The following is a 15348-nucleotide window of genomic DNA, read 5'->3' as shown; positions in this document are numbered from 1 at the left end:
CATAGTCTGGATTCCTGAATTATGTGCTGACGCACTATCTTGTACTTTCTTAGTAACGGTTTGAAACAAGAGCGATTTATCCCCTATCCGTAAGGGCAAGCTCAAACAAGTACTGGAAAGTGGGCGCCGATGGATCATATACTACAGGCTTCTCAGAATACACTGTTTATACGTAAATATTTCTTTTTACTTTAAATATTGCTCTTAGTTTGCTGTAACTTGATAATTCAAATATGAAAATTTTAAAACGTTGTTGTACAAATGTATTATATTATACATTTTATTATCAAAATTTATTTGCATATTTGTGTCAAAGATGTCAGCTAAAGTTTCTTGAACAGGCAATTTCAGTATTCGTTGTCATGAATGTTGCAGTAGAACTGTCCAATACATGTATACTATTGCAATATATCAAACGTTTCCGAAATGGGTTATGTGTATTTTACTGAGAGCTGTGAATGCAGCTCTCGTTTGCTTCACGAACATACGATATCTGTGTGTGTCTTGCCTATATGGTCGAGTAATTAGCGCGATGGACGCTAACTGCAAGGAGAGTGGGTTCCAGAGGTTGTGAGTCCAAGCCCCAGACGGGGCGGAGGTGGGTGTTGTGTTTTGGCATACAATATCACTTCAATATGATTGGATTGGTATGTGATCAATTCCTCTGAAAAGACTTTCGTCTTCATGGGATTTGATCACGTGACCAACCAAGATTATATCCCGATGATCCTTTAAACACTTTGTTAGGGAATACATTCTAGTTCATTAAACTTAGTACATTGAATATCGGTAAATGTTTAAAAGTCGTTATTTATTTATTCTGCATTCCAAACGTTGCTTACGAACTTGTTTTGGAATTTAGAATGACAATTTACCCTAAAACATATAAACACAAAAAGGGAGACAATTCACAATAAGGTATTTTAAAGAATATCTAGATAGATCGTTAAAACAAACCAAGTATGTTTTGTTTAGATTATCAGTATTGGGTTTTTTCGATGACGCATAGGGGTATGTCATTAATTTTAAACAATCTGAATCTTGCCTTCCGACTTTTCCGACTTCTTCAATCGTTTATTGGAAGTTGATTTTAATCAACTCTGCTCTGCAGTTACATCGGTAAAACGGAAGTGAAACAGTGTCTCAACCTAAGCACAAATCATTACCGCTGATAAGCTGATAAGATTAGTTTTTTGAAGATACAATGTAATCGATGTATTTAGAAGCACTGTTTTCTTCAAATAAACTTATTTATAAATACCTTGAAAGTAGTAATATTGTATATAGTACGAACAATTTAGATATTTTTGTATTCGTATGTATTCCTACGCCATAGTTCGATTATATTACCAAAACGCCCATATATTTACAGTTGTAGCGTTTGGAATGAATGGAATATCATCAAATAAAAGATAAAACCAATACTGATTAGACAAGACTTATAATTTCTTTGTTTAAAATTGCTTGGATACAATTTTCGATAAATATTTCGATTACTGAAAATTAATGCATCTTTAGGTTTGATGGTGTTAAATTTATCTTTAAATATCACACAATGTGATTCTTGTGGGGTTTCCGGCTATAGCTTGAAATCTTGTAGGAAAGGCCCGAGAGTTCATTTCAGAAAAAATGTGCGTAATTATTCAAATGAAGCTCAGAAAGCAGTTGCCATGCGAAATTACAAATTCTTGAATTCTAAAATAATTAATAACTGAAAAAATCAACTTCCGCCAGTACTTCAGTACTTTGATTTTATTTTGAGGCTAATGTTACAATGCATTATTTATCTGTCAGGTTACTCATGTTTGCCCCATACCTTGTATGAAAGATAACGGAAACAAAGGTGACTCTGTTCATTAGTGCACTTCCACATGTCGACTCATCTTAGGATTATCCAACTCTCCAAACAAGAGCAGGTCAACCTTGTCAGTGGAGTGGTTGTGATAAAAATTGTCAAACATAATCAACTGTTATCGCTATTTTATTGGATAATTTGGTTTAAAGCGATGTTTTTGTATACCTAAATTTCTATTCTGTGTTTTTTTTTCATTTCTAGTAAATTATTTTCATTTACATGTATATAATTTTATTTATATAATTTAGTAATATAACTTTGTATCAACTTGTTTGTATGCCTACCCTAACTGTTATCCATCTGTGTTTTAAATTGTGTTATCATGTTTTTATATTCTACAATAATTAGAATACTTATATTTTTAAAATATCATTAAAATATATTGAGCAATTAAACAACAAAGAATGCCTGAAATAAAACACTACACATATTGCAATTCCAGTAGAAACTTAATGACTTGCAATTAATTTTTTTCGTGAAAGTTTCCCATTTCTATATAATGCCATCATTTTTACACTCGCAAAAACCACTTTCTTATTTTCATATTTTAAAATTATTATTATACCTGTTGTGTTAATTACTGGACAGGATGTTTAATGTCATGGAATTGTCTTACCTTTGAACAAATTAAATAATTTTACCAACTTCAAAGAAATGAGAAATGTCGCATGGATGTACGACATACCACAGAGTGGCGTCGGAAGCAAATTGAAAGGGGGGGGGGGGGGCTAGACTTATCAAAAATCTTGACAAGCCCCAAAAAATGGTCTTCGGTTATGGTTATATATAACTTTGCAAAAAAAAGTAGGGGGGGGGGGGGGCTTAGCCCCTAGCCTCCTGGTTCTGACGCCTATGCCATACGGCATCAAAGTATATAGCTGTAGACACGTCCCAAATATAGATATATTAAACTCGTTTATTTTGCTTCAACTGTCACCACTTCCACATTTCCAACAACTCGTTCTTTATTTATGACAACAAGACTGAAAGGGGCATGGTCACGATTTTTGTCGAAAAATATTTTTTCGATTTTAATGTATACAACTTAATTGAGGTATTTTAAGTAGTCAACCAAAATTTTTTTAGCTATAGGCGAGTTACAGAGCTTAAAATTTTTCGCTATGTAAACAAAGCTTTTGGTTTACATTTTGAATGTTGAAGTGGATATTCCAGTTTGGACCTAAAATGAATGTGTAAAAGGTTAGAAACAGTTTATTTATGCTTAAATGAATAAAACGATATACAAATCAGCGTGAAAAAGACTTTTTACTGGTATATTGAACCTGTGTAAACAAAAACAGGGCACGAGTCTTGTTTACATAACAAAGAATTGTGAGCTCTGTATCTTGCTTATTATAACTCTACGACTGACTCTCAAATTTCATATGATTATCATGAATGCATTCCTAGAGCATGGTAAATAATAAAAAAAGAAAAAGAGAATTAACCAAAATCGTGACCATGCCCCTTTAAATCTCGGGTTTTCATATATAACAATATTAATTGTGTGATAACAGTATGTTTTTCTTTTTCATTTCAGAATTTGCAATTATAAGATAAAGTTATTACTATGGATATTAGGGAGACAATGAAATTGTACCTCAAGCTGAAAACCATGTACGCAGTTTATATTTTAAAGGCTATTCAGAATTTATCACTCTACGATTTTAGAATACTGTTAAAAACTCTTCTGACGCGAATGCAAATAAAAGATTTAATTTCTACTATGTCCATATTATTGCATAACCTTATCTCATTTCAGAGTTACTATAAACATAGTAATTTACAACTCCTCAACAGAATATGCCACTTCACTCGTTGTACATTGGATATCTTAGCAGCGGTTAGACACTAAAGCAGACTCTTCTCCTCTCCTACACAATAAATCACAGACAAGAATGATGGAAATAGGTCAATGACAAAACTGATTTTGATGTACTAGTAAGTAATTTCTTCTGTGCTACAATTTCCTTTTTTTTTTTTTTTTAAAGTTTAACATTTTTCATTTATCAGTTTGATTTAAGCTTGTTGAGCTATTCTACTTGAGTTTAATTTTAATGCAATTTTTTTTATACCTGTGCGATATAACCTTTAATCCAAAGATGTCTCCAGTGGTAATTTGGACACGAAGGTATAAGTTGCATTGTATTTCAGAAAAAGTAAAACTCGTAAAGGAAGGAGTCTTCTCGTTATCAGACATACTTCTTATAAAAAAAAAATTCCTGATTTTTTGTACACAGTCAAACAAATCTATAACCAAATGACAGGTCAGGTCTAGGTTCACTTCCTTTTTTTCTGAAATAAAAGGATAAGAAGAATAAATGTAATTATCTGCACTTATGTAGATATCAGTTTAATATATAAAGTTTCTAATCTTCAATAAAACGTAAAATATCAGAATGTCTATCAGCTCATACTACTCACGTTAATTGAAACAAATATTTAAACTAAAATTGTTATTGCTTAGCCCGCATTTCCTCTAATTTTCTGAACTTTTGCAGATATTTTAATTATTTTTCTCTGCTTCCAATGTAACATTTTTTTATTAGAACACATAGTGAAGATCTTACACAAAGATATAAATGGACAGAGAAGCTTATATATCAGCCATTTAGTAAGAGAGAAAATCTGATTTAAGTGATTTTTTCACACAAACCTTTCATAGAATAAGCGATTAATAAAAGCTTATGGAAATGTAACATGATAGGCACATCAAATTTTAAAAATACATTTTGAAACCAAAGTACCATATCAGTGGTTCACATAAGTTAAAAAATCCAACATTAATGTTAATGTTTTAAAAATGATAAACAAACTCATGAATCTACAGAAATTCTAAATTGCAAAAGCATGCGATATTTTCATACGCCAATGTTCCGCCAAAAATATAGTCCTTGTTAGATGCTAAACTTTGATTACTATTTCTAAGTCAACTTGTATAATAAAAAAATGAAACCAAAAAATGATATTTTTATTTTCCTTTCATCTTGATTTAATAAACATTTAATCAAGTTAACTTATGACAAGTCGTGTTTTTCTTGGAATTATGGCCACACTTAAATTGCCTAACAACCAAAGACTATATTTGACAGTTGAACATATCAAACATCACTGTGTCTTTCTTTTCGTTCATTCATGTACATGGAAATTAAGTGAATTCCTTAAATTATTGTTTTTGTCCACAAGAACCTTATTTAGACGAAACGATGAAGTTTCCCTCTACCGAAGTTTACTAGGGCCATTTAAAAGAAGTACAATGCCAACTTACCAGTTGCTTAATTCTAAACTTTGAGTAAAATAATTCAAATCAAATGATGGATAATAAAAGATAAAACTTAAAAACGACAATTAACAAATACAGACCAAATTCTCGAGTGTTCAAAATTTAAAATCCGTAGGATGGGGAATGAGAAAGGAGGGGGAGCAGTGCGTTGTATTTATACATGTACCTTTAGATTTATTTTTTTATTACAATTATTAATTTTATTAATTTCAAAAAGTGGGATGGAACAGCTCTTTTATAATCCGTTTTTTTTCGTATGCAAATTAAAAAAAATATTTGCTGTGAGAAAAAGGTGGGAAGGGGGAGGCATCCCCCTTCCCACGCTGCGCTACTTCGTGCCTCTACCAGACAAACTGGAAGAGATAGGGTGATCACATTTGATAGGGTTCCCTGAATTTCGAAGTTGTCATCACGTGCTGGAAAAACTGTCATTGTGTAAACTTTCACTTTCGTTGCCAGATTTGGCGTTGGTTTTTTGAACTGTAACATTTGTGTAAGTGGCCAAGAGGGTTCGATGGTTGTGGCCATTTTTAAGGCTATACACCTCTTTTAGACGAAGAACTCTGTATTTATAAATATATAGGAACATGTTTGAATTTCAAAGCTGATTTATTTGGCAGGTCTCTGCGTTGTTGTTGTTGTTGTCTATGTGGCAGGTCTCTACGTTGTTGTTGTTGTCTATGTGGCAGATCTCTGCGCTGTTGTTTTTGTTGTGTTGTCTATTCGGCAAGTCTCTGCGTTGTTGTTAATTTCTATGCGGCAGATCTCTGCGTTGTTTGAGGTCCGTGTGACCGGTCGCTACGTTGTTGTTGTTGTCTATGTGACAGGTGCCTGCGTTTTTGTTGTCTATATTGCAGGTTTCTGTGTTGTTGTTGTTGTCTATGTGGCAGATCTCTATGTTCTTGCTGTTGCCTATTTAGTATTTAGTAGGTCTCTGTGTTGAAATCTAAATTTTTGTTGAGGTTATATAGTTTTTGTGTTCTTGTTGCGGTAGGTATAGATGTTATTGTCGTTGTATTACTGAATGGGTTTGTAGGATTTTGCAAACGGTTAACGCGCAATTTCTTAAAAGCTTTTATGTGCCTACTTTAAAGGAAATTCTTATTGGATGTAGTGTTCGTTGACTTTGTTTCCACCGTAAAATGACGTAAACTATTGAAAAATTATTATCTTCGGAAAATATTGATTCCTAAGGGGAAAAAAATATCCTGTACGATAAACATGCAACGAAACCCGTATGAATTATCAAAATTTCTATAAAAATAAACAATTTTTTGTAAATACCAAGTATGAAAAATTAAACTGGTTGTAAAAGATGGAATCTGGCATTCTTCATTTGCAATTCGGCAATCAACAGGAAATAACTCTTGCAGCAAACCTATATCTATTTTTTTTTTCTTCCTAAGTTGAATACAAATATTTTCTACGAAAATTTTATTCGAAAAATCATATTGTTGAACAGGAATTAAATTTTTGTTTTTATATTGCATTGGGTCACAAATAAAGATAAATATTTTTGATTTGAAATTAACGCCTCTGCCTTTTTATGGGGGGGGGGGGAGCTGATAGTTTAGACCCTGGTACCGAATTTGAAATTGATCGTGCACAATTGTTTTTTTTAGATAAATTCAAAGGCTCTTGAGGTAAATGGAGATGAATATAGATTTCTCGAGCTTATATATTAATTTAAATTTCAAATAATCTCTTATTATACTTAATTTGCACACAAATTTAATTATGATTTTTTTATGATTTTTTGCTATTAATTTGCTATTAATTTTAGGGGTCAGCTTCACCTTTTTTTTTTTTTTTTTTACAGCGCTTTGATATTAACACATTTACATCACAAATAAAAAAAATAATCTTATTTTAAAGATAGTAAATCATTATTCAGACCACATACTGTAGATTCCTTATTTTACGCGAGTACTTAATTCCGCGATTCAGCAGTTTCCATCAAATTGCGAGAACCTAAAATCGCGAATGCCGAATTTTTTTTTATTATAGTTGAATGTAGGTTACATATGTAAAAAAAAACCGAGATTTTAAAATTCGCGAAATGCGCTTCTCCCGATATCAATTTCTCGCGTTTAAATAGGAATCTACGCTAATAGTGCGTTGATCAAGAAAGCAAAAAAAAAAAAAAAATGAACCTAACGAATACATTTACATGTATCGTCTTAATTCAGCAAGTACCGTTGCCAGTATTGTTTGAACGATGTACGACTTTTTAATTTATGCTGCATATACATGTTCTATAAACTTTTTTCCTAAATCATTTTCTGATCGATTATTAAAAATGCAGTAACTAGAAACATTTTTGGTTGAACAAGCTGAAAAGAACACAGTAAAAAATCTATTTAAAAAAAAGACAGATGAAATGTCTGCAGTTCTGCACACATCTCACCGATCCGGTAAATACCTGTAATGTTTAATTTGTCCTTAGTTTAGATAATATGTACTTAGGCCCTATTGGATTTGTTGAAAATGCGCTAAATCTCACTTTTTGCGCATATTTTTTATATCTCTGCCTATGATTTCTTTTCGACCGATCGATTTAATGTCTGAAATGGATCGTGAGGATTTCAGCTCTGTCAGTTTCTATAGAAACACTTGTTTTTCTTATGAATTGGAGGGGCAAAATTGGGTGTGCATGATAAGCGCAAATCAAACAATTAAATGCTTCCTCTGGTTATTCATGCACGGTATGAAGGTGGCAACATTGCAAAAAATAAATAAATAAAAAAAAATAAAATTAGCAAATCACGCCCTTCTTCAATGGTCGCTTATAACCCGCATGAATCATCAATGAAAGTATTTTATTGTTTATATTTACATCCTTCTTTAAATAAATTAATGGATTGGTCGTAAGTAAAATTAACTAAATCATTGGTAATGAACATCAATGCGTTAAATAAACGGAAAAGCTAAGTCGTCTTAAATTGGAAGGTCGAGTCTGACATCATCAAGATTCTTTCGTGCAGTCGTGGATTTTTCTTATCTAGGTCGATAAATGTTTCGTCCAATCGATAAACGGAGCCTGTAGAGATTTCAGTCCTGTCAGTTTCTACAGAGCTATGAATTACAATATATATATACAGTAAAACACGGTTATAGCGAACACGCTTATAATGAATTGACGCTTACAGCGAAGTGAATTTCATTCCCCAAGTCTCTATTTCATGTTGTAAACTTGACGGATATAACGAATTACGCTTATAACGAAGTTAAATTGGCCGTCCCTGAGACTTCGTTATAAGCGTGTTTTACTGTATATATATATATATATATATATATATATATATATATATATATATATATATATATATATATATATATATATATATATATATATATATATATATATATATAAAAAGAAAGATTACTCCTACTAAATAACCCTTAGTGGTTTACCGTAAAAGATTAGGAAGACGATCTAAGTTTAAAAAAACGTGTGTTTTATTCCAGTTGTACATTAGTACCGTTAAGATAAGTTCAAATCAAATCAGAGTTATCAACTGAGCGAGGCTAAAATAGACATAATTGTGATTTTTATTTCGTATTTGGTGAACAAATGTTTTGCATTAATATAACTTAGCCTTGTGTTTAGATTCTTAAAACAGGACGACAAAAATTTATAAAATTTGTATTAAGCTTAACTCTGCTTTGTCTGAAGTTTGATTATGATTCTAAGCAAGACTCGGTGTATATTGGGCATGGACGTAGATGTAAGCTTAGAATACGCTAGCAATCTAGCAAGAAAATGAACACCTGTCCTGCAGTAATTAAAGGTAAATACCACTAAATCAGAGGATATAGAATGTAGAAAGTTTAATGTACAAATCACAAAACTATTCCTAAAAATATCAATGCAAATAAAACCGTCATCATCAAACATAACAATCATAAAACACATATAATATATTAAATAATGAAAATTGACAGAGAATGAAATTAAACAAGTCAATTCTCTTCTGAGCACTAGAGCTAGACAATTTGTTCCCCGATTCAGACAGACCGGAAGAGATAGGGTAATCAGAGAACTTGTTCTTATTCCCACTCGACTGGGTCTTTTTTGTAGTTGGGGGAACATTAGCACGCGTTGTTGGAACAACTGTCACTTTTTCAATTTTAACTTCAGTTGTATAATTTGGCTTTGGTTTTTGAGCGGTTGTTTTCGTTGTTGTTGTTGTCGGTCTCTGTGTTGTTGTTGATTTCTGAGTAGTTGGTGCCGTTGTCGCTTGTCTTGATGTTGGTACATCTGTTGCTCTAGTAGTTGTCTCTGATTTTGTTGTTCGGGTTGTTGTTGTCGGACTTCTTGTCTCTGCTGACTGGGTTGTCATAGTTGTTGGTCGAGCTGTTGTCACCGTCGATTTTAAGCTACTTGTTGTCAACGGTGTTGTGAAAGAACCTAAATTCATAAAATAAAAAACCCTCATAAAAAATCATATACACTCGATAATAAAGGATTTAAATAATATGCTTACATTATTTATATCCAGTAAACTAAAGGAAAGGGTTAAATTTGAGCAGAACTATGGCTGATTAATCGATTGAATTCCTTTTTCTAGCAGTCTTAATCATATGCGCTACCCAGCTAATTTTGTAAATGACGAACGATATCTATTAATAAATGTCTACCCTCTATACTATAAAATCATTAAATCATCAAAATATCAATTGATTTTATAGTATAGAGGGTAGACATTTGTAAATATATATCGTTCGTCATTTACAAAATTAACTGGAGAGGGCCTATGGTCTTCATATTTGAACAAAATTGTTGACGTACTAGTCGTGACATTCCATTGCCTGATTATTGAATTGTCTCCGTTTCTCCTACTGAAGCTCAACGGCGGACTCTGAATGTGATATATCGGTTTTGTATACGATGTCCTTACAATGGCCTCTCGGCGCCTGCGCCCTGATGGTGCCGGGGTTGTGTTAGTCGTCGAGTTACAGCTTCTGTCACATTCGGCGCTTTTCTCGGACACCAGACAAACGAAGGCTTTACAGTGAAGGAAGACCTGATCGAAATTCACAAATTTGAATGTTTGGTATCGGTATCCAAAGGAGGTCGAGTTTAGCGGAAAAAACCCAAGGGTCGGATCATGTTGACATCTACAAAAAAAAATATCGGTCAGGTAAGTCACATTTGGCTTTGATAAATTATCTATCAATCAAATTATTCAATAATTTTCGTCTTTTTTAAAGGGGTGGCAAAATTGTCTTGATCACCTGAATATAGCACAAAATTGGGACTTCTTTATATAGAATACTTAAAGAATTTATCCAAAAAAATCAAAATTCAATATCTTTATCTGGATTAACCTTATTCAATTATGTAATACACTAACTTATCTGCAAACAGTGGGTAATTAGTAGGATCAGTCTCCTGTGAAGTGGGCGTTGCCAAGCAGTCAGGAACAACCAGTTTAAGGTTGGAGTCCACGTTTTCCAACGTAAGCGCCACGTTGAGCCACTCTCCTAAAGTCAGATTTAGAGGAAAGTCTGATACTGGGCTGTTAAAGGAATTATTTTGGAAGAAGTCCATTCTGATGTTGAATGTTCCGGGGGCTTTCTGTGTTACACTCTCCGTTTGAGGAATCATGCCCTTGTCCGAGTCCAAGTCTCGCGGAAACTCACACGAGACTTCCACTCTGTACGTGTTTACTCTGTAGACGTTGCCTTCAGTGGATGTGTAGTCATAACGAATCACATTGGAATAGATGATATGGCTGTCGTTGGTCTGTAAAACAAGACATACTCGAGAACATGTGAAAGACTATAGACTAAGTACATTTGTGAAATACAATGATAAGCTATGTGTTTCCAAAAAAGTCTTATTCAGTACGCGATCTTACGTTAACATTTGTGCCACATTCGTCAAATGGAATACTGATTGACACAAAATTGGCATCTGTTGACTTTTGGAGATTGCAGACAGCACCAGGAACAGGTTCAAAAATGGTTATAAACTTTTCTTCTAAATTTTTATCATTCGCACGGCTGAATAAAGCCTTAATGTTCCCGTTATCACATTCAAGGGTTGGAATTGGAGCTGAATAATAATTTATGCACTCTAATTAAACATTTTCTCAATACCATTGAAAAAAAACACCAGTATTCATCGAAGTATTATAATGGTATGACGAATTAAGTCAAATGAGCAAAACGATTTCAAAAGAGAAAGAGAAATAGACTCACGAATGGGTGGTGCGTTGTCTAGTTTGGTACATGCAACGCTGGCATACTCATCGGAGCCACTGCAGTCAATGTTGGCCCCAGAAATGTAGGTACAGTCTCTGAGAGAGTTCTCTGTCCCCCGGCATTCAACATTATCAAGCCCGTACACAGAACTTACGTTTTGACGGACGTAGTTGATTTCAATTGGAGAACCTGCACGGGCATCTGTTGCACTGAAATATTAAGAAAATACATCTAACATCAAGTACGTACATTAGCCTGAGTGAACACAAATGTAATTAATAACTCATGTAATTAAAAAGTATTTCAATTTTACACAAACAATTTCTTTTCGAGACACCAAACACACTCATCTGGGTATTAGATAGCTCTCAATAAAAGTTGGCAATTACTCGAAACAGAGTTTCCTGCAGACCACCTGGGCGTCGGCTGTCCCCCAGAGGTCGTCACAGACGGCCCTCCACTGGTTGTTGAGGTACACCTCCACAAACCCCAGACCCCGCTGGTCGTCCGGACCCACGATCCTAACGTCCCACTCCTGCGGGACAGTAGAGGGAGCTGTCATAAAAGATGTTGCAATGAAACAATGAATTCGATTTTAATAGTTGGGATTTGAAATAGCGACTCCAGTGGATTTCTTATGATTTTAGAAAAACAACAAGGCGAAAACTTTATAACATCGTTTTATAGGGGCAAATTTTAACATCAATTCCATATCATTTACATTTCAACCATTAATTCTACGTTGATTAGCAAGACTCAGTCTGTATCCAATCATCTAACTTTGACCGTACATATGTATATATATATATGTACATGTGAAGTACGGTCACTTGATTTGTTGTTTGCTTCGCTGTTGTTACCATTAATTTTTTTTTGGACTGAATATAGATGCCAAATACTAAAATTAAAACTAATATGGTAACTTATTTTACAAGCTGTGTTGGCTGTTTATGCGAATTACTTGCGATTTAGTTAAATAAATGCAGTGACCGGTTCTACTAAGACAAAAGATATAAACTATCCATGGAACTAGAGAACTAGAAAATCTCTGGTTACTGTAACTACAGATATGCATACTGTGCTATAGATGTGTTTTTTGTGAAATTTGGTAACACAGCTCAAAACTAATCTCAGTTGTTTGTAAAAGGCGGATCCATTTATTGTTCGTGTGCATATTTGGAAACCTTCGGCCATTTCGATTATTTAGTTATGTCACTATAAAATAACGGAAGGTTCAATCTTAATTAATTAGCCGATCAAAGACGAAAAAACATAATTTTGATCGAAATCGTAAAATCTTAATTGATTTTTGAATCGAAAACAACTGTTGGAAGGGATTTTACATTGACTCAAATCGAGGGTTTTCACATATTGCCTGATATTGCTTGATTGCAATTATATTTCTGAACAAGTATCACTGGTATTGGTCGCAATGTATTGTTTGTGATTCTAGCATTTTGTCATTAAGTTGAATTTTAAATGGGTGATTCAACAGATTAATGTTATAGACGCCTTAACTAACTACACCAATATCTCAATCTTATTCTGACAAAGTATATCTATTGTAAAGTTATCAAGTTTTTTTTTAAAAAAATCATTCTGAAAACTAGCTACGCTAATATAAAGAATTATGGATGTCAAGTATTGTATAGTAATATTAGATGCTGATGCCACGTTTGTTTACATTAGCATTTATTTCGTGAACTGATGTTGATCCCTAGGAGTTGCTGTACATGTACTACGATTACACGTGTGATGTTGCAGATGTTATAGAATCTATTTAATTCATCGAATTATCAACATTAGCGGATTTGTACAATTGTATTTGTTATTTCATTAGTTTTGTATCAATATGCATATTAAATATTTACAGTTAGATAGGCTAGTGGTCCGTGCATCTTTACATCCTCGATGAAAAGTTATATAATATTTTTTTATTTGTTATGAATTAACTTAATAGGTACATTCACGGCTAGATAATCTGTGGATAAATAGAGCTTTTGTACAGTTATATCTGTTATTTGATTTTAAAAAAATTGATTAAGTTAATGAATATCTACATGTATACTAACTTACAAAAATTAACAGCGATCACTTACTCGCTGTACAGTTACAATGTCTACATGAAGCCTTGTGATTTGATTAGTCATTAATTAACTTACGCTTAATTATAAATATTACTTAATCCCTGTACAGTTATAGAAGTATTTTAATTGGTTATTAATTAACTTACGTTTAATTACAGATGTCACTTAATCGCTGTACAGTTATAGCCGTGATTTGATTGGTTATTAACTAACTTACGTTTAATCACAGATGTCACTTACTCGCTGTACAGTTGTTGGGCTGAACTGTGGCCGGAGCTCTAGTCGTTGGGACACCAGTCGGTGCATTCGTTACACCTGAGGTGCGGCACTGCACCCCTACGTCCTCACTGTGGCCACAGTTAGTGTTGCCCCACCCCAGGAACTGGCACTGGTCTAGCGATTGTTCCGTGCCGTCACAGTTCAAATCATCCATCCATATCCTGCCTGTTCCGGCTCCAAACGTGCCGTTCAGTATAGCTATTCCACCCTCACTGTGAAAGGCAAATTACGTATCACAATATACAGCTGTACGTATTACACGATATTTGTTATTTAAAACATTTCAAAGTTAAAATTTTATTTACCTTTTCCAAGTACTTTTCAAATGAATTATTAATGGCATTAAATGAGATAAAATCATGAAGTCAGCAGGAATATTTATAGTAGATTAGGTATTCTTTGTCTGATTTTTTTCATTCTTAGGATTTAATCTGGGATTGAATGTACTTACTTGAAGCCAAGCATTCTACACACGACCCCTGCGTCCGCCGAGTCGAACTGGTCATCACACACCGTCCCCCAAGTACCGTTATAGAAGACCTCAACCCTGCCCTGGTTGGCCGTGGCTCCGGTACCACTGAGCCGTACATTCACCTGAGCTGTTGATTAATATAATCATAAAAAAAAGAATTAATTTAACAAAAATATATAAATAATTAATAAAAACCAATGATTCACAAATATTCAAAAGGCAAAGATTCAGAGGCAACTATGAAATATTTTTGATAAATTAAATAAATGTATATATAACCTTTTTCAATTTTCTTTATTTGGGGTACTTATAAATCGTTGATTGGTTGTCATAAAATGGTTTATTATTGAAATAAAATAATCATATAACGTTGGTTAATAACAAATTAATATTTGAACAAAACCTATATCACTGTAACAGACACTGTTTATATAATTATATGTAGGAACTATATATTTAGAAAAATGCATCATCGACTCAACATAGGGCAAACTAACGTAATAGACGATCATTTTAATTCTGTATGTATATGGAGAGAGAGAGAGAGAGAGAGAGAGAGAGAGAGAGAGAGAGAGAGAGAGAGAGAGAGAGAGAGAGAGAGAGAGAGAGAGAGAGAGAGAGTAATCAATGAGTAATCGGGATTAAGATACATTTACGCATCTTGAATAAAAGATTAATTATGTCTTCCGTAAACAAGGTGGAAAACATGTGCGTTCTTGTTCTCGATAAATGTGTACATGAAAATCTTACCTTTTACAATGGAAATAGCGATGAAGAATAGTATCAGACTCATAGTATATCCAGACATCTCGTTAATATTTTGACGAAAACACGGAAACACGCTGCAACATCATATCAATAATTCTACTCTTTCAGAATTGTCAACAGTGCTACACATGCGCATTAAACAGAACCTTTTATAAATTCTATTTCATTACGAAGATTTAAAAGTCCCAACATAAACCTCCAGTCAGGATCTCAAAGTTGTATGATCATAAGCATTGTAAAGTCAACGCACTTTCACGTTTCAATACCTTAGTAACGAATGTAAACAATAGCACGACCCACGGTTCTTGTCTCCGATCCCGATGGAAATTACGACACATTTTTGTGTGATGATTTACATTTAAAAATATGCAAATGATAAAGCGAAATGACGTGT

At 33.5% G+C, this 15348-nt stretch overlaps 1 protein-coding gene and 1 long non-coding RNA gene across 2 annotated transcripts; one reads left to right on the top strand and one right to left on the bottom strand.

Annotated features, from left to right (window-relative positions):
- The first annotated feature begins 72 nt into the window (after positions 1–72).
- On the top strand, positions 73–13804 carry LOC128192255 (uncharacterized). Its single transcript, XR_008244519.1, has 4 exons — positions 73–172; positions 3396–3472; positions 3618–3796; positions 13665–13804. It is a non-coding gene; the product is annotated as an uncharacterized LOC128192255 (long non-coding RNA).
- LOC128192220 (deleted in malignant brain tumors 1 protein-like) lies at positions 8955–15212 on the bottom strand. The gene is made up of 9 exons (XM_052864755.1): positions 14937–15212; positions 14166–14313; positions 13676–13926; positions 11738–11903; positions 11346–11557; positions 11003–11199; positions 10496–10887; positions 9931–10259; positions 8955–9549 (listed from the first exon to the last, which is right to left on the bottom strand). The coding sequence occupies exons 1-9, from the start codon at positions 14992–14994 to the stop codon at positions 9029–9031; spliced, it is 2274 nt and encodes a 757-aa protein (XP_052720715.1). The 5' UTR covers positions 14995–15212; the 3' UTR covers positions 8955–9028.
- Between the last annotated feature and the right edge of the window lie 136 nt (positions 15213–15348).

The sequence above is a fragment of the Crassostrea angulata genome, chromosome 7, assembly GCF_025612915.1.
Source record: "Crassostrea angulata isolate pt1a10 chromosome 7, ASM2561291v2, whole genome shotgun sequence".
NCBI classification, from domain to species: domain Eukaryota; kingdom Metazoa; phylum Mollusca; class Bivalvia; order Ostreida; family Ostreidae; genus Magallana; species Magallana angulata.
The sequence above is the reverse complement of the archived record's forward strand: the minus strand, read 5'-3'. Positions and strand labels throughout refer to the sequence as shown.